The 24,595-nt window shown below is 37.9% G+C and overlaps 1 protein-coding gene across 1 annotated transcript; it reads right to left on the reverse strand.

Moving 5' to 3' along the window:
* Positions 1–975: 975 nt before the first annotated feature.
* On the reverse strand, positions 976–24,595 carry LOC128741963 (protein phosphatase PHLPP-like protein). Its single transcript, XM_053838107.1, has 8 exons — positions 24,062–24,595; positions 18,697–18,988; positions 14,562–14,848; positions 11,601–11,911; positions 4,005–4,158; positions 3,807–3,944; positions 3,592–3,745; positions 976–3,527 (listed from the first exon to the last, which is right to left on the reverse strand). Exons 1-8 carry the CDS (start codon positions 24,593–24,595, stop codon positions 976–978), a joined length of 4,422 nt encoding a protein of 1,473 aa, XP_053694082.1.

Here is a 24,595-nt window from a genome sequence, read left to right on the forward strand (position 1 = left end):
CATAAGTTTTGAATTGACTGTATAGTACTATTTATTTTATTGTTTAAAAAGTTAAGGAAAGAATTACAAAAGGAATACGATTTATTTATTATCCAAAAACAAACAGTACGGTCACTTCACAGCTCGAAGGTTATCCCGTCAAATGAAGCTAATGTATTTTAGTAACGTAACAAGTTAAAGTTGATACAATGCAGCTAATTAATGGATTGTGTGTCAACCGGCTGGTAATTTAGCACATTACCAGTGCACACACACACACCAATCGCGAGATCAAGCTAGTCCAAAAATAAACTGTACTTATAATGGTGTCTATGATTTGTCACGGAATCGTCGTTGTGAAGTCTTGTGTGAATGAATGATTCAGATTTCGAAGTCTAGTAAAAACAAACAACACCCAATGAGTTTCACTATAAAATAGTCTTCTTATGTATATTTAGTAGGGAGTATGGTTTGACATGCTACACGTATGAGTTCCTTTCATAACAAAAACTGTACCAAATATATTACTATTGTAGTTGATTTATAGATTTGAAATAATAGACTGTATACTATTTACAAGGTGAGAAATGTTTTGGTTTCCAAATCACTTAAAGCTCTAGACTCGGGCTTTGGTTCCTGCATAGACGAAGAATCAAAATTTTCTGCAAAAGATACAGTCACAAATACAGTGAGTTATCAGTTTTACGCCAATCTATAAGTGTACAAATTACTTTCTCGCCTAATTCCAGTACGGTTGAAAGCTGTATATAATCTGAGGAAGAACATTTAATCTTTATGTAATTAACAAGGACACAAAATTATACAATGCAACCGTAGGTCTAGACAAGCAACTAGAATTGTAAATCTACTGTGTACATATTTATTTAATTTATTGCTAAAGGAAAAAGAAACGAGACTTATGGACGATCTTACAAATGAATACATTCCCGTCTTCGTTCATTTACCACAGGTCAGTTATTAGCAAGACAGATAATCTCACAGTTCTGTCGTTGCAACACCCCAGTACTGTTGCATCCGGCCTCCATCTGGATCCACCGTGTCCAACTCTATAGCGCTACCCTCGATGTTCATGTCATACCGTTCCTGCAACGCGGAAAAGTCATATTCCAGGTTGTACGGCATGAGTCGTTGCAGTGAGCCAAAATACGCTGCATTAGGACCAGTGTTAATGGGTTGCGGCCGTGTTGTATTATAACGAATAGGTTTGAAAAAACTTTGCGAAGAGGTCGGTTGAAAAGATCTGGTGCTGCCGAAATGCTTCGAAAGAAAGGGAACCGCTGGCCGTGTACTGTTCCCAATTGTATTGTATCCGTCCAAAGCAGTGTTTAATCCGCCGTTATTGGTTTCTAGCGCAAGCTGTGGTGAACTGGAGGAGAGAGACCTCATCTGTGGTCTAGTCAGATTTGTCTGAGGGCGTTTTGTGAACGCACGAGAAATGGTATTTAGTTCTTTATCAAAAAGCAGCTGAGTGTTTTGTTCAAGCATATACTCCCAACATTTAAATTGCTCTTCAGACATGGTAGAATCAGATTCTTCGACTTCTCTTTCTTTTTCTTCCTCGATCCTTGCTCGAACAGCTCGCACAACGCCTCCCCTTAAACTTCTTCGCTCGTTCGTTAAGTAAGCATTAGCTTTTCTACCGTTGAGCGTAGTCACATCCGAGTACCTAGGTTTTACTCCGCTCAAATGGGTTTCACTTCCCGACGTCTGGTCACTCTGACCACTTGGAGATGATCTGTCACTTCTTCCTGATGGATGCCTCGAAAATGCACTAGCCGCACCGGAGTGACAACAGTTGTTGTTCGATTCGCAGCAACAACCACATTTACAAAACCCCGACATCAAACCACTTCCTCCCGCTGGCTTTTTGCGTATTGTTTGTCTCAACTCTCGCATCAAAAAATCAATATCCGTTCCCAGATTGTTGAATTTCACAATTATAATACTAATATTTTCCTCGGCTCCGTAACTCTGGGCAGTATCCTGTACTCGCTTCGCAGCAAGTAAAATATTCTCCTCCTTTCTAATTTCTTCAGCCACCGTTTCCATCGTTATCACATCCCATAGTTTTTTGTTTGCTATCACCAAGTACTCGTCCGCTTCGCTTAGCACCACCTCATTTATCTCCGGATCAGGTAACATTACTGGAAAGTTAGCACTCAATCCCAATCGTCGACAGGGATTTCCGTTGGTCAGCTTAACACAGCGATTGTGTTTTATCAACACTGCCAAGCTTTCCCCAACGGACGCTACTCGCAAGACGAACTTTCTTCCATTGGCTGCTTGTGGTAAATAACTCATAACCTCACTCGGAACTTTACTCCGTGAAATGTGACACAGTATCGCATTAACAGCTTCGTTTTGGCCAAGCTGTTTGAGTTCTCGGTGAGCGGAAAGCAACGTGTACTTCATGTAATCGTTTGCTGTTTCTTTCACAGTTCGTTCTTCCAATAATATTTTCGGAATCGACTTTATCAACATTCGTGGAATTACGTTACTCACTTCGCCATCAAACATGCCAAACAGGCCTTCTGAGTTACAGAAGCCTGGCAACCGCAGCTGCGCAATGGATAATTTCGGTAAACAACCTGGAGTCTCGGCAAAGCCCACCTTCCAGCAGGGTTCATACTCATCATTCTCTTGATAAGAGCTTGGTACAGAAGGAAGAGATGGCCTATTTTTACCGGAAACATCAACTAAACTCATCGGTCGCTGTGACCGACAAGCTTGTAATTGATGCGGATCGACTTGTAGCTGGCTGTTACTCGAGAGATCTAAAAATTGCAAATGCTTGGATACGATGGAAACCATGTTAATTTTATCCAGCTGATTGTGAGCGAGATCCAATACACGGAGACTGGGATTCTTGGCTAGAGCGGGCACGGTTTGCAACTGATTTGAGTGAACCCTCAACACACGCAAGGTACGAAGAGATGTCAAGTTTTCCGGCAAATGTCTCAGTTTGTTCCCTGAGATAACCAACTCTTCCAATTCACCCCAACAGGTAATGCAGGTTTCCGGTAACGTCGTCAGTAGATTGTAAGCTAGATGAAGAATTCTTAGCCGCGTTAAACATATTAGGGAATCAAGAACTCGATCCGATAGGCTATTGTGTGTCGCATAAAGCCTTTCCAAGTTGCAGTTTGTTCCGAAAATTATCGGCAAAGTCATCAGCTTGTTACTGGATATATTGAGGATAGTGAGCCTTTCACAAGCGATAAAGAAATTCTCCGGTAAGTCTTCGATAGCATTGCATTGCAGGTACAGTTTTTGAAGTGACAGCTTCCGTTTAACCATCGGTGGAAAGCTCGTAAGATTATTGTAAGCCAAATGTAGAGTCACAATTTTTGCATGTTCGTTGTTGAGCAAATGCTCCGAAATCACATTGAGCCGGTTATTGTTTGCGTACAGAGTCCGAAGTTGATGGCAACCAACCAACCACTCTGGAAGCTCTCGCAGACTATTGAAGCTGATATCGATGTGTTTGAGATTAGTTGGAGTCGCTCTGACCGATATTTTAGTGAGATCTGCGGATCAAATAACATATTAAAATGTTTCTAGTTTGCTGGATTTCACATGTGTATTACTCACTATTATTTCCAGCAATCAAAGAGTGCAAATGACGACCATTAAGTGTTAACTCTATTAAATTGTTTCTGCAACATTGTATCGTCTCCAGCTTGTCCAAGGCTGACAAATCCATAACCTCTATTGAGTTTTCACTGACATCCAGTTGAGTAAGGAGCTGTTTGAAAACAAACAAAAAATTACATACGCTAACTGAGTAAATTAATCAATGACGTTACTCCATAATTGCCCAGAATGATGCTTCCTTTCAGCTGGTTTCCTCGCAGATTAACCTTGGTCAAAGTAGAATCGATCTTGTAATCGTCCTTTTCCAGTGAATCCCTCCTATGACTATTCCGAATCGAGTCATTTCTTTGCTACAATATACTCCATGTTAAAATAGGTATGGATCCTAGCAAAGTACATATGATACTTACGAAAATGCTCATTGAATGCATATTGTTCACCATGAATGAAGGCAATCTTTCTAATTGGTTATAGGCAACATTCAAACTCTTCAAATTAGTTAATTTTTGCAACGACTCTGGCAATTCCAGCAGTTCATTCTTCTCAAGTATTAGCTCCTCTAAACTAAAAAATAAACAGCAAAATTAATTATTAAATTAAGTAACCAAAATATATTTCGGTAATTAGCACAAGAAAGGCACGTAAATAGTGATATATGCAGAACTAGAAGCATTTGTAACATAATTTTTTTCTCCTGCAAAAATGCAAAATACTTTTCAAACAATACTTTTTTCATCCACACAAGAGCAAATACAAAGCAAATTTTCAGGTTGCAACAATCAAAAATGAACACAGGTATAACTATGTTGAACGCCAATTTTCTTTTCCATGCAGTAAGCGACCAACCAAAGACTATAACAAACAATAAGTGATTGAGCAATATCGACATGGCAGGTACCAATGTGCCTGGTTTGAAAAAGAAACATTTGCATTTGCGAATTTGCATCTGAAAATGCAAGTGGATTAGTGGACCGTTGCATTTCTTCAACCATTCCCCTCTCTGATTGCAATCATGTTTGCATCCATGCGTAGGTAAATACTTTAAGTAGTCCTATTTATGCGAATAAATAAGAAAAAAAATAATTTGGGAAAGTAACTAAAAAATACTAGGAACAACATGCAAAGAAATGTTTCCAACAGTTGGTAAAAAAATAGCTTCGTGAAATGTAACTTTTTATACAACGACTGCATTTGTTGCAAAGCTGAAGGGCATAAAAAATCAATGGTCGTAAAGCAAATAAAGCCAAATGCATTTTATGAAGTCTAATTTACGAATGCTTGTGTCGAAAGGTTTTAAACTCATGAAATGTATATTAATCAGAAGTTTTGATTACACACTCATGGTTTTTTCGGATGGTGGAATTAAATTTAATTGAAGGTTTATTTTGGTTATTGGTGAAGGTACATTTGAAGATGAATTTGTTTTTTTTTTTCATGAATTAGTGATTTATGATGGCAACTTAGCCCGTGGACACTCTCAAGAAAACAGGAAACTAACGGGGTATCGGAGAACGAACTTCAATGATTGCGAAAAAACATCGATTTTTTCGACGACAATGAGGATGCATCACACCCATAAATTGTTATTAGAACTCATTGTTACAAAAACTCTTCAACTATTTGTTTATCAAATTCATTTCGTTGTTTGGTAGTGCAAATGCAAATTTAGATTGGCAGAAGTGGTACGGCTAAATAAGTAAAAATAAGTAAAATTGGAATCAAGACATAACCCACAAAACGGAATATTTGGGAAATGTATTTGGATGAAGTTTTTGGAGCGTCTTAGTAGAATACGAAACCTAAAAATAAAGTCGTAGGCGAAATACGTATCTGTCGTGAATAAAATACACATAGTAGAATTAAATTGGATAAGTTTTCTTATTTTTTATTTTTAGGTTTAATTAGGTTTTTAGGTATTTGGGGTGAACCGTTGCCATTTTTATTCGAATACTAGCGGAGTGCCCGATCTTACTCAGGGCGCCTTTGTCTCACAGCCACTTGTACATCAGTTATTATAACCGAAAAGCTTATAATGCAAAAATATAACGCTTGTTCCTCTTTTTAACGTCCCTCCCCATTTGTCAGTTTCCCCCTTTTTGTTTTCCCGGCCACTTGCACATCTGTTTTCTTTACGGAAATCTCTATAAAACCCTATAAAAAAAGAGAAACAAAGACATTTTTGCTATATGCACCTTCCGCTTTTAACAATGACCACCCCACCCGTTGGAAATGGATAGTTTTGTTATTGTACTTTTCTGAACACAGCTTTTTATTAATGCATGAGAAAAACATGTTGTTCTCAGATCAACTCCACACTGTTTAAATGATTGCCCTTGTAACTCAAATAGAGTCGGCCAACAACACTTTACGTTAATAATCGAACACTCTTTATACGGGTCACTTTGATTCGGTGCATAATTACACTTGACAAATCTACAACTACGAGCATATACGGATAAATTGTTACAGTCATGTGGGCGTTACTCCCCTTCCTGTCCCACCCCACCGTCACCTATGGGAGAACCGTGCAAACATTTCGGAGCCTCACCCTGTTATAACCGCCCCCCCCCCCCCCGCCCTCCTTTTGTCAACCTTTTCAGTATGTCAAGGAACATGTGTGCCAAGTTTGATAAATAACGGTCTAGGCGTTTCGGAGTTACGGTTTCCCCCCTATTCCTGTTCCTCCCGCCTATTCCTGTTCCTCCCCCTCCTGTTTGTTAACCCCCAGTGCTGTTTCTCTTTTGTCAAGGAACATGTGTGCCAAGTTTGATGAAGAATTGTCTAGGCATTTCGGAGTTATGGCCTCCCTTCCCCCACCCCCCTGTTATGAATCGACAGTTTACAGTTTTAGTTTAATGTATTGTAGTTCAAAACAGCAAAAATATGCCTATAGAGAAAATAATGCCTGTAGCCAAGCGACGACAAATGTCATCGTATAATCACGAAGTTATTCCGTGCTGACTCGCGAAAACAGCAGGCTATTATATTTGATACTTCGAATGTGGAAAAGTTGCTAGAATCTTTCCGAGTAACATTAAATGTTTAGTCCATCTGGTGAGGACGAGTAAACATATAAATGTGTGTTACTTCGTCAATCCTTTTCGTTAAAGCATAGAAGCCGAACGAGTCTGACATTAGGTTTGTTACAAAACATAGATATGAACGTGAATGCAACTTCATTATACCCATTGACGGAGTTATAGAATGGAAACGGAAACCCCGCCTCTCAAGACCCGAGCAAACATTTGCGCCTTCCAGGAAAAATAGATCAATATCGTTCCGGTCAATTGAAGTTTCGAAAAAACTGCAATTAACTAACTGTACTACTGTTGCCCATTTCTAAGAAACTTAGAAAGGTTTGAATAATCAATATAACTTATCAATTTTATATTTTTTTACGAAACGGCAAATTGTGTGAAAATAAACTGTTTAACTTCTTTATTAAATACCTACAGCGGTTAATGCGTTTTTTCATGGTATGAACACATCATCCACGTTGTTCTTCTAGGCGAATAGATTCCACAAAATCATTTATTTTCAAAATTTGTTGCATAATGATTCGTGTAATATTTGTTAACTCGATACGCAGATCAGCACACATATACACTAGCGCCACGTAGTGAGACAATTCTGCGCTATTTTCCATACCACCTTGAAGTACGGCCAGGATCACAACTTATTCCATGTTGGAACCAATTAAGTCAATTCCCATATCCCTTTAAGCACGGAGGGTTTTAGTTACGATATTTTTGGTTTTTGGATCAACATAAATTTTTTTTATCGCTCAAGATACCAAAACCAGTGTATTCTACACATTGCAATAAATGTTTGCTAAATTTAGCAACCTACACAATTGTGTGGGTTCGGCCTTATCTTATACCATTGCACTATGGGCCGAAAAAACGGATGCAAATAAGATATGGCCTGCAGGCTGATAAAATGTAAATTATCTTATGTAAAATTTTCCGGAGAATCGCATGGTGCCCACCGCTGTCCTGTTTGTCATCCAGAAGTGCCCCATTTTGCTCATTTTCCCCTATTTTTAACATTTTTTACCCTTTTTGGACTATACCAAGCTAGGCTTTGAAAAAACAAAACATGAAAAACCTAATTATTTTGTGTAAAGAAGTCCACAGAATTGAATAGGGTTGACCCCGTTTAGTTTAGAGCGAGATTATCGCTTCGAGGCTCATAGACTTCAGCTTCTGAAGCAGCGGAACGGTCGCTACGTAGCTATGGAAATACGCGCAACTTTTTGCAAGTTAAGTTTTAACTAACCTTAATACAACAGATATACCGGAACGTCCAGATTGACTTAAAAACATTCAAATGTTGATCCAAGAATTTGTCTTAGAAAATCCCGTAGTTGAATACATCATTTGCCACACTTCTTTATTATTTTACAATTTATAAATGACCAATTTTAGGTTCTGGTAGTACTCTAAACGGAAGTACCGTAGTGTGGAGCATAAACGAATGCTCTACAGTATAATGTATTCATTCTTACTGACTCAAAATGAGATGGCAGCAGCAAATTTCGTTTTATTTTATCTATTACTTATGACGTGAAAAAATAATCCCACTGCGATCTGGAATATCTCTGGGAAAATGGATCCAAAATTTGCTAATATATTTTTTCATTGAAGGTCAATCTAAGGTGGTTCTTTGAAGACAAGTTGTATAAAAATCGATCAAAAAAAAGTCAAGATAGAGCCAAAAGTGTAACGGCAAGTACACTAATTTTTGAAGTCCCGGCAGGAACGTAAAGGTTAAAGTAGGTATGCAATAAGGCCACACAATTGTGTAGGTATGAAAATCAATGTGCATAAGTAAGTTGTAAAAGTTATTTCGCGTAAATTTTTAATTACATCAATTAGAAATACTTATTACCAATAATTTTTTATCTAAGCAATTTCGAAATACGGATCCAATAAGAAAATACGACAGATAAAACTTTTTGCTGTTTTCACAAGATTTTGAAGACTAGACAATAATTAATCCAAACACAAAAGAAAACTTCTTTTCAGCTATTTTCTATTTTTTTATGAGTTACGGTGTTTACACAAGAGATTGGCGCCATAGGGTAACCAACGTATTTTAGACCCCATCAGCAGCTGTACATAATTTGGACACTTCCAGCAATATCAAATGGAAGTGTCCAAATTATGTACAGTTGCTGAAAGGGTCCAAAATAGGTTGATTACCCTATATGTAAAAGTACGACGTTTAGAAAGGAAAGGAAAATTTTTTAAAAGTAGTCATGTCTCACCTACACAATTGTGAGGGCTCGGGCTTAAAGGGATATGTTACATATGTAGACTCCAATAAGGACGTTCGACCGCCTTAATGGAATCACTCGGGACCGTCCTTACTGGAAACGTTCTTGTTCGAAATCACATATACGGTCATTTTCAGAAAGTCGGAAGTCGCCCGCTGTGATTCCAAAATGAACAGAATATTCCATACTCCGTCGTCATACTTTTTCATCAATACCCGTTTTATAGGAGATTTTGTATGATTTATTGACAATTAGAAATCCCTTGGATATAGACCACTATGTTGCGGAAGGTTTTGGGGATGACGGTAAAAATATATATATGAAGTCATAGTGGTCTATGTACATTGGTATGAATAAATTGCATATTTTGTCAAAAGTTGGGATTTTTGTGTATTCTCATGTTAAATCACTTTATACACTACATATTAGAACACTTGGTTTGGAGAAAATAATTGTATAATAATAATTATATTGAAAATAATAAATTCTTTATTGTAGAGTTTTTTATACAATTGCGTCTCCTGTAAAATTAACTAAATGGTCAATAGACCACTATAATTCGGAAGGGCTCATTTGTTAACTCGACATGCAGATTAAATCATGGATGACTGCTGACTGGAATGTAATCAACTAGCAAAGAAACTATTAACTGGATTTGCATTGATCATTCGAATCACAGGAGGCTCGTTAATACCAGGATAGCAGAACAGCAGTCCTACTCAATCGTAAAAGTTTAGCTTATAGAAAAATTGGGATTTAATAAACATTTAGGTACCGAAAGCATCCCAATGGGTACATCCAGAACTTCCTTAACACCCATTCTCGTAAACATAATTAGACTAGATATAAGAAGGCTAAGAGTCATTGTGAAGGCAACATGCATTCACCATTATACGTGGATTAGAGCGGTTTTTTCATTGATTGCCGCTCGAATGCCAAGAAATATGTTCACCCTCTAGTAAACATTTACTACATGCAGTCTGATAGCGATTGCAAGTTGTAAAAATATCGGAAGGCTGTTAACATACTCACGCATAGGCTTTGATTCAATTAATAATGATAGAATGTCTATAAATGTTGTTGTTCTTGTTTCTGCTTCTTTAGCAAGGCGTTCATAACTGAAAAAATTTTAACTTTCAATTTCTTCTTCACTTATTCCACCAGTAAACACACATAAAATTCAATAAACGGCCGACTTTTTATTGAATTACAACTTAAATTTTCCACCGTTTTGGTCAGTTTTTCTTAATAAATGTGCAGCTTATCCAGTTAGTTCAGTTTCACTGTACGCACACTCACATGAACGGCCTTCCTCACTCGCCGCTATGAATGGCTAAGCTATCTTTGAAGATCTTCACGGTTCATACCACAGCTTTCGTTTTTGCCAGTACTACTAAACTACTAAACACTTCATCAATAGTGCCTTCATTAACTAGAAACTATTTCCAGCACATTCTTGCTTTACGATTTTCCACTCAATTTTTCCACACTTTTACGTAAAATTAAGCATTGTATGCGGAATATCTAGGTCACATCTTGCATTGATTTCAAATAATTCTAACACTTGTGTATACCTTCAAATATGTCATGTGATGCATATTTCCTTAATTAATGAAAATAATTAAATTAATTAGACAACTTTCGTCTAATACATAACTAAGTTGCATGTTGGAACAATTTTGTTAAACGAAAACTCAGTTCGAAAAACCTACAACCGAACGGTCAGAAAAACCGCGAAACACTAACGCGTCCACCGTGAAGAAGACTCTGCACGCCATAAAGCACTCGGCGCGCCCGCCATTCCAGCTTGCGGCAGTGCATGTCGACGGCTTCTGGACATCGAACGGTACCTTTAGTGAATTGAGAAATAGAAGTAGAAAAATTATCGCAAACAAGTTAACTGAACTGCTTAGCATGGCACCGGATTGCAACATTCTCAAAAATAATTTGAAAGTTTGATTGAAATTCCTTTCGATGAAACTGTTTCAACTTATAAGTGCTCATTTTCTTCATCGCTAGGTAAGAAGAGGTTCGAACAACAATGAACCACCCTTTATTCGGACCATTTGAAGGCGCAATAAGCAGTCCAGTCGGCGATGCAGCTCTTGCAAGACAATCGTTTCCTCTTTCCGATTGGATGACTTTTGGCAAAAAAAATGTACGTTAGTTATGCCACACAGGTACAAAGAAAACTCCGCGCTCGGGCTCAGGTGTTTATGGTGCCAAGTTGGGGTTAAAGAGAGCTTAAATTGTATTAGGATATTTATAGGTAACATTCCCTAAAAAGGTTGATGTTTGATGTTTTGTTTTCCTGGGTATAGCGTATTTTGAAAAAGTTTGGTCCCAATTAAGAAAATGTGGAGAAATGTACCTAACTGGAATTATATTAGATTTGAAAAAAAAACTTGTAAAAAAGTCATAATACTTGCACAATTTGAATAAATTTCTGCTTTCTCTAATGCGCTAAACAAAGCATGCTCTGTGTTATGCCGGACAATATACTTAAGACAAAACAAATGACGACGGTATACGAGAGTAAAAAATTATTTATCAAAACCTGTGAAATATGTATAACTAACTCGAGGAAACAAGTGTTTTTATAACTGTTAAATATGAAACCATTCGTAAATTACATGCATGCAACACACAACCTTAAACGCCTAAATGTAGACCAACCAAAAGTTCACCACCCACAACTGTTATACAGTCTAACGTTGGCTAAACTTACCGCGTCAGCGAAGCGACTTTTTCCGGCAATTTTCTGATTTCATTTTCTTCCAAATCCAGCAGCGTTAGATTGCGCAGGTTGAACAAGCTGTCCGGAAAACTCTTCAGTCCATTACCGTTCAGTCTAAGCACTTTTAATTCCGTGAATTCTCCTAACGCTCGTAAGGCCAACTCCTGAAGTTTGTTCTTTCCCGCCAATAGTTCGACCACACTGGTCGACGATTGCATGAAAATCTCCGGGATCTGTTGCAAACCGGCTTCTCCTAGGTCCAATCGCCTAGTATCGCCATCGCTGTTGTCATCAGTTTTGGTCTGCAATTAACGAAAACAATGTTTGAACTACATCTTATACAGGTAGGATAGTAACTAACAGCATCTTCCAGCACTTTAATGTCATCAAGCTGTTCTAAATCGATCTCTAATGAGTCGACTTCAATGGCTTCCACATCGGAAAAAGTAACGCGGCTCTTATTTGATTTTATACTACTAGTTCCATCGTTTGTTTTGATGATGCACTTGTTCGATACCATATTGCCCGTTACTAATTTTCAACAACCAAGAAGTACCACCAAAGCTTCTTACGCGGAGAATAGACAGATCATCACCGTCCCGTACCCATTGTAGAACTAAGAGCTAGAGACCTCGATCGGAGGCAATCCCCATTCGAGTGCCCCGAATAGACGACACTAAACAGCCACGGGTGTGCGCACAAGTAGCGCACCAAACCCAAAGAAGCGTGCGACAAATTGCAACCACATATCTGCGGTAGGTTGGTTCAATTTATGATCTCCCGCTGTTCATAATGAATAATGCCGTTGTTAATCAAACTGCTGCGTCTTTTGCGTCTTTTGTGACTGCGATCGATAATGGTGATTATAAATGTTTAAGTAGTGAGCATTACTATGAAACATTCTAACGAAAACATACATCATATTGCCAGCTGCGGATATTTACTGTGTCTTAGTAAGATGATTTTTACATGAATTATTAGCATGCGTCTGGCATCCGTTGGCAGAAGAGATTTTGCAGCAAGGATTTAACGACATAAGCAGGTTAATCTGTGCGCTTAGTAGTAAACCAATGTTTAAACCATCCAGTTAAAATACAGTTTCGAAAAAGTCCATTATAAGTGCAGTTAGACACAAGTAAAGGAGCAAATTTGATGCAAAACTGAGAGGTTACACAATTACGACTAAGCGAAACTCCATCATTATGCATGTTTAGCCTTTTTTAAACAGCGGGCGACACATAAACGGTAAAAACTTTAAATAAAAAATGTAACCTGTCCAATTGACATTAATTTATTAGACCACTAGGCTTTTTCTTGTGCTGTGGCCATCGAAATCATTGATTGAATCCATTATGTCATTTACTATGGCAGGTACTATGGCCTAACACGAGATGTGATTGTTAATTTATAATTAGTACGAATTTTATAATATATTCGGTAACAATATCAACTATCTCAATAATTTGATGACCACACAAGCGCACCCGCACGGTTGGTTTCCACTTGTTGGAGACGAATGGAGGGTACAAATATCAAACACAACACTACTGTCCGGTTCGATGACTTTTCTGTTTATAGTTGTAGCGAAATTGAAAGTGAACAGTAGGTTACCAATTCAATATCAATAAAAATTACTACGAATGTTTTATTGAAAAATAATTCCATTAATACAAAGTGAAAATGAAAGGTTTTCTTTCACAAAGAGTATGAGTTTCCAAATGATCCAATCTGAGCCACAAAGTTATTCTTGTGACAACAGACAACAGACGTTGCACAATGATTGCTGGCTGCACATAAAAGAATTTACCCTTTGTGTGCGAATCAAGATGCATGACCTCAAATTATTACCCTATTAGGCCTACTACGAGTAAGATTTTTTGACGGACATTAAGCATGTATATATGTAGAGCGACGGCAGCACACTCTCATGCGTGTCTGGCCGCCTTGATCCGTGACCATAAACTGTAGAGATACTCCCCCATGCGCTTTGCGCAGGTGTTTGAACTTTATAGTAATCCTCTGAGAGTGATGGTTGAGCAACCATGGTGGTAGCTAGTAAAGTATCCTGGAGTAAATTTCATAAATCTTCACTAACCCAACAAAAATTGAAGGTTGCTAATTAAAAATTTCTTCTAAAATGAGCTGATGATATGAACCTGCATAAAGCAAATAATGAAAGGTCAGGATGAGACTAACCGTAATATGTCGGAGTCTGTAAATCATTTCAATTCAGTTTCTACGCCTCTGTGAGCGGTTATCACTTGTGTTAAATACATTGGCGGAACAAGGGGGGAGGCTAATTTAGCCCCCCCTAGAAGAGATTTAGCCCCCCCTAGAAAAATTGACTTGGCCGACCAATAAAATGGTCGAAAAACATGACGGGGCTATCGTCCCCTCTAGAAATGAGCGCTAGTTCCGTCAATGGCTAAATATGTAGTAAGAACTGAAATAATGATACTAAACAAACTGCTTTGTTTTTTATTTTAATGTTAAATAAATCAACTGACAAATTTGATTTGAAAAATCGTACAAACTTTCATAAAAAGATAATAATTAACCATTTACAAGAAAACGCCAAAAGTTTAAATCGCAAAATTCAACTCCATACAACCTGTTGTAGTGTAGGGTATAGCGAAAGAACAGGTGGAGTGCAGCTATCGGCTTCTTTCAATCTCCAGCGAACGTCATTCGTTTCTGTTTCGTTTGCCCTGCCGCATGGAAATGACGCTACCCCGTTCGTAACGCATGGCTGATTGTTAACTAAATCAATCCATCAAAAAATGAAAAAGCTTGCGGCGCCGGATTCGGTTTCCTTCAAGCAATTACCTAACCGCATTGCTCCATATTTTCATTGGGAAAATTACTCCAATTTATCGCAGTGTGACTAGTAAGTGTTGATTTTCCATAAAACTTTGAAAGCAGATTTTTCAATATTGATCATATTGTTCTTACCTCGGCAAACCAACCACTCCATAGGTCACGTTCCCAAGATTCTTCGAATCCAAGAAACAACACCGTCTCTCGGTCGCTGATTGACTGCATGCTGCCGTTGCTTTGGTAGAGATGAGCTGTGCTAGAACTGTCCAAGAACCGACCAAGGTTTTCTCTCATGTCGCTTCCGCTGCAGTTCTCGGCTGACTTTGGCACTATTTTTATGATGAGGCGGTTGTGATCGGGTGCGTGCTCGAAGATGTCGGCTCCGGCTAGGTCGTACACTTCCGGTGACATGCCGTAGCTTGCTGCGAAATGAGAATTTTCCATTGTTAGGCCTAATCAAAGCATCAGATCGTTAGAATGATTCATTGTCTTATTCCCGCTAACAGCGTGACAGTAAAAACTTTAGTTTAACAAAGGTGATTCAATTAGCTGCGGTTTGGTTTGACGATCGGTTATTGCAAAGGTCTATTGCTTAACCCTCTAACGGGTAAGACCGTCTGTAGACGGCCTTCGCTTTTAAAGCTCCAGAGCCACATACTAAATTTGTCTTGAATTGAAAATATGAAAAATATGTTCAAAACAGATTTCCTGACCTTTTGATATTGATATCACAGCATTCTGACCTTGCGTTCAAAAGTTATCATCTTTCAAAAACCAAAATTCCGAAAAATTCCGAAAAAAAATTATGGTGCGAATATTGCCTTTTTTACTTTTGAAGAAAAAGGACATCTAGAACAAAATGTTCGACCTCAAATTTTTTCTATGAGTAATTTGCACGCATTATTTCAATTTTATGATATATTTGAACTGAAAAAATATTTGGGTAGAGCGTTAGGCATGAAAATCGAAAAAGAGAAATTGGATTTTTTCATTCCTGGCGGTCCTCCAGATAAATATTTTTCCATGAAAATCAACACTTGAGCTTGTTTTGAGTGTTCTTTCATGATAAAGTAGTCATTTGCTTGATCGCAACGTTTTTACGATGTTGCCCGTTAGAGGGTTAAGTGTTGTTAGTACGTCAAAATCAGTAAATAACCGGTTGTTGCATTTCGATTGTATGAAATGAGGTCCGAAAGGTTACCTAGGTCAAAATGGATGACAGGAAACGCTTGATTTATTTAGTATTCAATATTTTTTCCAATGAGTACAAGCAGGTTAATATATACCACTTGCGGTGGTATACGGGCTGATACAAATAGCCGAAATCCAAATGGCCAAAATTCAACATCTGTCGCAGAAGTCCGAAATTGTATTGGGCCGAATCACAAAAAGGCGAAATCCTATTTGGCCAAATCTTATTCGAATCACGTCAAAAATTGTTTTCTCAAATAATATTGATAAAAATAATGTTCATTTGCACCTAATTTTTTATTTTCGTGTTTATTTGTAACTAGCTGACCCGACAAACTTCGTATTGCCACAAATTAACCTGTGCTGTACATAAATCATGAATCTCGGAAGATCTTTGTCACAATCTCGAGTTTTGTAAGTTTCTGAGGAGTTCAACCTTAGACGACTCATTTTGGCGGTTACGTAACTATGAAAGCATCCCAGGTAACCAATAAGCTTCACCAATGCTATTCAAAAGTAGGCCAGTAAGCATTTAAGTCACCTTAAATGCTACTTAAATGCTATTTTGGTAAAATATACAGCTACTTTACTGATTACCTTCTTATAGTGCTGACAGTGCTAATTTACAGCTAATTACCGACACGAAGAATTTGAATACAATTTTGGATGCCAATTTACAACACCTATACAGTCAAAAAGCTAATATACAACAACGTGCATTATAAAATGCCAGATACGCTGATTTGCTGCTTATATTAATACTTATTAGTTACCTGGAATGGGTAGTTTAATATACAAATTTGCAATTTTTCCTCACAGTAAAGTAGAAAACAAGTCCCCTGCCCCCTCATTGCATAGCCAGAAAGCGGATAGTAATATTCGCCATGACTGTACAACATTTCGCCGAATATTATTTTGCGAAAAACCTTAAGCGGACCTTAAACCTTAAGTCTTAATTCATCATAGAAAATATTTCTGCCCCCTAATAGCCCCACATTCCAAATTTGGTTCCATTTGCTTGATTAGTACTCAAGTTATAAGAAAATTTGTATTTCATTTGTATGAGAGCCCCCCTCCCCCTTTTAAAAGGGGAACGGTCGTAATTCACCATAGAAAAAATTTCTGCCATCTAAAACTCCCACACCTAATGCCCTTCTGGCATACAAAAAAACTTCCACATGCCAAATTTGGTTCCATTTGCTTGATTATTTCTCGAGATAAGAGGAAATTTGCATTTCATTTGTATAGAAGCCCACCCTCTTAAAGTGGGGAGGAGTCCTAATTCACCATAGAAAATATTCTTGCCCTTGAAAACTTTCACATGCCAAATTTTGTTCCATTTGCTTGATTAGTTTTCGAATTATGAAGAAATTTGTATTTCGTTTGTATAGGAGCCCCCCCCCCTCTCCTAAAGTGGGGAGGGGTCCCAATTCATCATAGAAAAAAAAATTGTCTTCAAAAACACCCAAATGCCAAATTTGGTTCCATTTGCTTGATTAGTTCTCGAGTTATGCAGAAATTTGTGTTTCATTTGTGTGGGAGCCCCCCCGCTCATCACTAAAACCTTTCCTGGCCCCAAAAACCTCTACATGCAAATTTTCACGCCGATTGGTTCAGTAGTTTTTGATTCTATAAGGAACATCCCGGCAGACTGACAGACAGACAGACAGAAATCCATTTTTATATATAAGATACAAATAGTAGAGTAGAGATGACTGAAATTGCTTTCTTTCTCTCAAGGGTGGACCCAAACTGGAAAGTCAAAAAATGGGGGATTTTCTAATTTTTTCGGATGCTGGAATTAAAGTTACGTGTTGGAGTTTCGTTAAGTTGTATTGTGTATTTTTCGGATGCCAAAATAGTGATAATTATGCTGGTGGCAGCTGAGCACATGGATGCTTTCTAGAAAACATCAGAAAACTCTAGAAAATTTCCATTATGCCTACCATACATTATTCCTTCCGCACATTATACATATCGCCCACTATGCCTATTATCCATTATGCTTATCGTCCATTATGCCTATCGTCTTTTATGCCTATCATCCATTATACCTTATGTATTTATGCCTAACGTCCATTATGCCCAACGTGCGTATGCCTAACATCTCTATGCCTAATTGGGTACACTCACACCGAGAAAACTAAGGATAGATGTGCAAAACTGGTAGAAAGAAACCCAGCCGTTCGAACCAGGGGGCTGATATGTAATAATGCGTATTTTTCAAGAGGGGGTTTTTGGAAAAGTTTATTAATAAAATTTTGCCCATATTTTTTTATTGCTAGGGTAACTGTGAATCCGCGTCAAAAAAAATTTGTATAACACTATAAAATACGCAATTTTGCTGAATATATTAATTATCTATCTCTTACTGGTTGCGAACTATGTATAATGATTTGTTAAAAAAATCACGTAAAAATCAATCCCTCAGTAGCTTCGCACGCGATTTTGTTATTTTTTTCAAATGTTCTACAAAGTTGTTAAGTACACTCAAGTCACTTTTTACACGATGGTTACGCTCGACGTAAAAAATATCGTCTAAATTCCTAAATTCGCGTTAAAAACCACGTAAAAAACGACTTCAGTGTATGTTAAAATATACATTTTTTCTGAAGATTATTTAGTATTTGAAAGCAATGAGATAATCGCGTGTAAATATTTTGAGCAGAACTGGATATATCGATTTAGCATTCATAATTATATGTATTCACAAGGTTGCTTATTTTAGGTTGTTCTTCAACTTTACTAAAGAATAATATTTTTGGACGCATTAAAAGACGCATCCTTGAAAAATTACTCATTCTTTACGTAATAGTAAATAGTCACGAATTTGAGATTTGGTCCCACTGTGGCCCTATATTAAATTTAATCTTTTGGTATCAAAAGAAAAATAATTTTATACATATTCTAATTGCAGGATTTTGGCAGCGATTTTTAAGAAAAATCAATAGACAAGCCAAAAACCAAACCGCTGAAATTAAATAAAATGTTTGTTTCATGCAGAGTTTTTAAAAACCAACATTAACTGTAAAGTACTGTGCCATTTAAATAACATAACATAGTGTAAGGTAAAACTTACCGGGAAAGACAATCAGCTTACTTCCCACGATTGCCAGATAGCGCTTTCTCCACTGAGGAAAAACAAGTCCTTTTAGAATTTCCACCGAACCTGACCGTAACACTCCCTTACACATGGCAATCTCGGACGGTCCGATGTGAAATCTAAACAGATGCTTCAGCTCCGGATCAATGCCGAGACGACCCCTTCGAGATTCGTCTAGGTATCCCAGTGATTTGAGAAATTCTTCCTGCACCAATAATGGATATTCATTTTCCTCCAGCCGACGTGTTTTGGAACCACCGATTTGAACCTGGAAGATGAACACTCGATCATTCTTCGAAGTGAGTTTAAAGTTGAAATAATAAATAATAATTGGTTCGAACCTTGAATTTAAAGGAAACAATGTTAAATAATGTACCTTTAAAAACCAAGCAATGTTGAATTTGATTGTACTGTATTGTACTCCAAAACAGTTCCCAGTATTCCCAGTTATCTTCATGTCTTAAATCAATATCTTTTTTTTTGTTTGGTTATTTTTTTAGTTAGGGGGGAGAACTTTAACTGGTTTGTTCATAGAATTGAACTTTTGTAGTTTATTTGTATATAGTCACTTTGACTTCTGCGGGGTTGGGGTTTAAATCCGGATCCTCGGCGACACAGCCCAGTTAGCTTCGAGGTACGATGCTGGTCTAACGAGCCAGTCGTCGTATGTTCGAATCTTGGCTAGGCGGTGCTTGCTAGATAGAGTCAGTAGGATCGTTACACTGGCCCTGTAATTTTCCTGTACTCTAACAGCCGGCTGCAAAGTCTGTCGTTAAAGAAGGATAATGTCTAATGATTAAACCGTCACGGTTTTGCTTTGATCCCTAAATCAACACAATAACTTTTAGTCGTCCACTAAGACGCTCATAACAATAATAATAATAATAATAATAATAATAATAATAATAATAATAATAATAATAATAATAATAATAATAATAATAATAATAATAATAATAATAATAATAATAATAATAATAATAATAATAATAATAATAATAATAATAATAATAATAATAATAATAATAATAATAATAATAATAATAATAATAATAATAATAATAATAATAATAATAATAATAATAATAATAATAATAATAATAATAATAATAATAATAATAATAATAATAATAATAATAATAATAATAATAATAATAATAATAATAATAATAATAATAATAATAATAATAATAATAATAATAATAATAATAATAATAATAATAATAATAATAATAATAATAATAATAATAATAATAATAATAATAATAATAATAATAATAATAATAATAATAATAATAATAATAATAATAATAATAATAATAATAATAATAATAATAATAATAATAATAATAATAATAATAATAATAATAATAATAATAATAATAATAATAATAATAATAATAATAATAATAATAATAATAATAATAATAATAATAATAATAATAATAATAATAACTGTTACGATCCAGAACTCTCAGCATAAAAAGGGGGATTTTCCAAGGCGATACATTTAGTCCGCTATGGTTTTGCCTTGCGATGAACCCCCTCAGCAAAGCACTTAACCGAAGCAGCTATGGCTACCAATTGAAAAGTGGGACAACGAGTACAATAATTACCCACACCTTCTATATGGACGATCTGAAGCTGTTTGCGGAAACTATGGAGAAGCTGCGTCATTTGTTGCAGCTGGTGACAACGTTCAGCAACGATATTCGGATGGAGCTTGGCGTCGACAAATGTCGTCTCGTAAACATCCATCGGGGTAAAGTAATGGACGCTGAAAGTTTCCGCATCAACGAAAGGGAGGAAATTCGAAGTATGATTGAAGGTGAGTCGTACAAATACCTGGGATTCCTGCAACTGAAAGGTATTCACCACACGACTATCAGGAAAGAACTGCAGGAACGGTTCCTGTATCGTGTCAACCGTATTTTGAAATCACTCCTCTCTGCCGGCAACAAAGTAAAGGCGATAAACACGTTTGCCGTGCCTTTGTTGACATACAGCTTCGGGGTGGTTAAATGGACCAAAACGGATTTGGAAGCGATTGAACGTACCTTGCGAGTATCGCTAACCAAGCACCGTTCGCACCACCCAAGATCGGCAGTCGAAAGAATCACCTTACCACGCATGGAAGGAGGAAGAGGTGTCACTGACATCCAAGCGCTATGCGTATCCCAGATCGAGCAGTTGCGGAGATATTTCATAGATAGTCAGACTCGTCATGTTGTCTACCGCACTGTCTGTGAAGCAGACCACGGGTTCAGCGCCCTGCATCTGGCGCAGGAGCATTACCAGCTGAACTGCGACCTAAAAACCGTACCAGAAAAGGTCGAAACGTGGAAAGCAAAGGAACTACATGGGACGCACCCCCATCAATTAGAGCAAGCGCATATAGACAAAGTGGCATCGAATGCGTGGTTGGTGCGAGGTGATCTCTTTTCGGAGACGGAAGGCTTCATGGTAGCCATTCAGGATCGGGTTATTACGACGAAGAACTACCGCAGGTACATATTGCACGAAGATATAGAAGACCGTTGTCAAAAGTGCAATTCAGTAGGAGAAACGATCGAGCATGTGATTGCAGGCTGTCCAGCCTTAGCCGAAACGGCTTACCTAGGACGCCACAATGCAGTTGCCAAGATTGTGCACCAGCAACTCGCCTTGAAGTACAACTTGGTAAACTGTTACGTACCCTACTATAAGTACCTGCCTAGCCCGGTTCTGGAAAATAGCTGCATAAAGTTGTACTGGGATCGTGAGATTATTACGGACGTCCTTATACGTGCCAATCGTCCTGACGTTGTGATCTACGACAAAAGGAGGAAGCACGTTACCCTCATAGACATCGCTGTACCGCTGGATCGCAATGTCCAGTCAACTTTCTCGGCCAAAATAACGAAATACCATGACTTGGCCGAGGAGTTAAAGCAGATGTGGCACCTTGAGGGCGTACGTATAGTTCCGGTGGTCATCTCAGCCACCGGAGTAGTGCCCTGTAGCCTACAACGTTCCCTGGAAGAGCTAGAGCTCCAAAAAAATTTGGACAATATCCAAAAAGCGGTGGTTCTTGAAACCTGTAATATTACGAGGAGGTTCCTGAATCACCACAATTAAACACAGCTGGAGCAGACGTAACAACAAAAAAAATATATGAATGAGAACCACAGAGCCTAACCCCTCTTGGCATAAAGAAGCCCGAGGGTAGGTGAAAGTTTCCAGCATTTTTGCTGAGAAGTGCCAAAACATAATAATAATAATAATAATAATAATAATAATAATAATAATAATAATAATAATAATAATAATAATAATAATAATAATAATAATAATAATAATAATAATAATAATAATAATAATAATAATAATAATAATAATAATAATAATAATAATAATAATAATAATAATAATAATAATAATAATAATACAACGAGTACAATAATTACCCACACCTTCTATATGGACGATCTGAAGCTGTTTGCGGAAACTATGGAGAAGCTGCGTCATCTCTTGCAGCTGGTGACAACGTTCAGCAACGATATTCGGATGGAGCTTGGCGTCGACAAATGTCGTCTCGTAAATATCCATCGGGGTAAAGTAATGGACGCTGAAAGTTTCCGCATCAACGAAAGGGAGGAAATTCGAAGTATGATTGAAGGTGAATCGTACAAATACCTGGGATTCCTGCAACTGAAAGGTATTCACCACACGACTATCAGGAAAGAACTGCAGGAACGGTTCCTGTATCGTGTCAACCGTATTTTGAAATCACTCCTCTCTGCCGGCAACAAAGTAAAGGCGATAAACACGTTTGCCGTGCCTTTGTTGACATACAGCTTCGGGGTGGTTAAATGGACCAAAACGGATTTGGAAGCGATTGAACGTACCTTGCGAGTATCGCTAACCAAGCACCGTTCGCACCACCCAAGATCGGCAGTCGAAAGAATCACCTTACCACGCATGGAAGGAGGAAGAGGTGTCACTGACATCCAAGCGCTATGCGTATCCCAGATCGAGCAGTTGCGGAGATATTTCATAGATAGTCAGACTCGTCATGTTGTCTACCGCACTGTCTGTGAAGCAGACCACGGGTTCAGCGCCCTGCATCTGGCGCAGGAGCATTACCAGCTGAACTGCGACCTAAAAACCGTACCAGAAAAGGTCGAAACGTGGAAAGCAAAGGAACTACATGGGACGCACCCCCATCAATTAGAGCAAGCGCATATAGACAAAGTGGCATCGAATGCGTGGTTGGTGCGAGGTGATCTCTTTTCGGAGACGGAAGGCTTCATGGTAGCCATTCAGGATCGGGTTATTACGACGAAGAACTACCGCAGGTACATATTGCACGAAGATATAGAAGACCGTTGTCGAAAGTGCAATTCAGTAGGGGAAACGATCGAGCATGTGATTGCAGGCTGTCCAGCCTTAGCCGAAACGGCTTACCTAGGACGCCACAATGCAGTTGCCAAGATTGTGCACCAGCAACTCGCCTTGAAGCACAACTTGGTAAACTGTTACGTACCCTACTATAAGTACCTGCCTAGCCCGGTTCTGGAAAATAGCTGCATAAAGTTGTACTGGGATCGTGAGATTATTACGGACGTCCTTATACGTGCCAATCGTCCTGACGTTGTGATCTACGACAAAAGGAGGAAGCACGTTACCCTCATAGACATCGCTGTACCGCTGGATCGCAATGTCCAGTCAACATTCTCGGCCAAAATAACGAAATACCACGACTTGGCCGAGGAGTTAAAGCAGATGTGGCACCTTGAGGGCGTACGTATAGTTCCGGTGGTCATCTCAGCCACCGGAGTAGTGCCCTGTAGCCTACAACGTTCCCTGGAAGAGCTAGAGCTCCAAAAAAATTTGGACAATATCCAAAAAGCGGTGGTTCTTGAAACCTGTAATATTACGAGGAGGTTCCTGAATCACCACAATTAAACACAGCTGGAGCAGACGTAACAAAAAAAAAAAAATGTGAATGAGAACCACAGAGCCTAACCCCTCTTGGCATAAAGAAGCCCGAGGGTAGGTGAAAGTTTCCAGCATTTTTGCTGAGAAGTGCCAAAACTCTATAATAATAATAATAATAATAATAATAATAATAATAATAATAATAATAATAATAATAACCAAACTTTTCCATTCTGATATGCCTGCAAATTCCCCGTAGTAAAAAAAATGCAGAATCAAGCCTAATTCTGTTGTCCAAACAAACTTTAGAAAAATGCTTTGGTGTAAATAGCCAATGCTTTGAATTAAAACGCTTCTGAAGTCCCATAACTATCTTCATTAAGGAATTCATAATTATTACTCATAAAGCAATTTATCTTACCCACAATGTGTAGTCCATCGGTAGGTTCATATCCTTCACAACATCAAGTGTCGTCGCAGTTGTGATAACATGTACCATCCGGCTGGGATCTTCTAGACTTACATCACTTCGATCGGGACCGCAATAAACTCGTATCCAACCGCTCGTATTCCACAACAATGACATCTTCGACAACGTCAAATTTACCGGTTTCCCACCAGCGGAACTTAAACTGGAACCACTTTTGCTATATCCTGTACTATTGTTTAACCAGATAGTGCTCCCACCATTACAGCTCATGTTACCACTATTATTATTATTGTTATCACTATCACCTGAATTTGTCGATTTATCATAATTTATCTCAGCACTCACAACGATGCGATTAATATCTGGTTTTTGCACTTGCTGGTGCTGCTGCTGTTGTAATTTCGCATTTCTTCGCTGTTTGATTGAACGGAGAGTTCCATTGGTGTGCACTTGTTTGGACTTTACTCCAGTGCCACAACTCATTAACAGATCTTGCCGGGCAGAGCTAAAGCTTACGATCTCCAT

Source organism: Sabethes cyaneus, chromosome 3 (assembly GCF_943734655.1).
Source record: "Sabethes cyaneus chromosome 3, idSabCyanKW18_F2, whole genome shotgun sequence".
Classification (NCBI taxonomy): Eukaryota; Metazoa; Arthropoda; class Insecta; order Diptera; family Culicidae; genus Sabethes; species Sabethes cyaneus.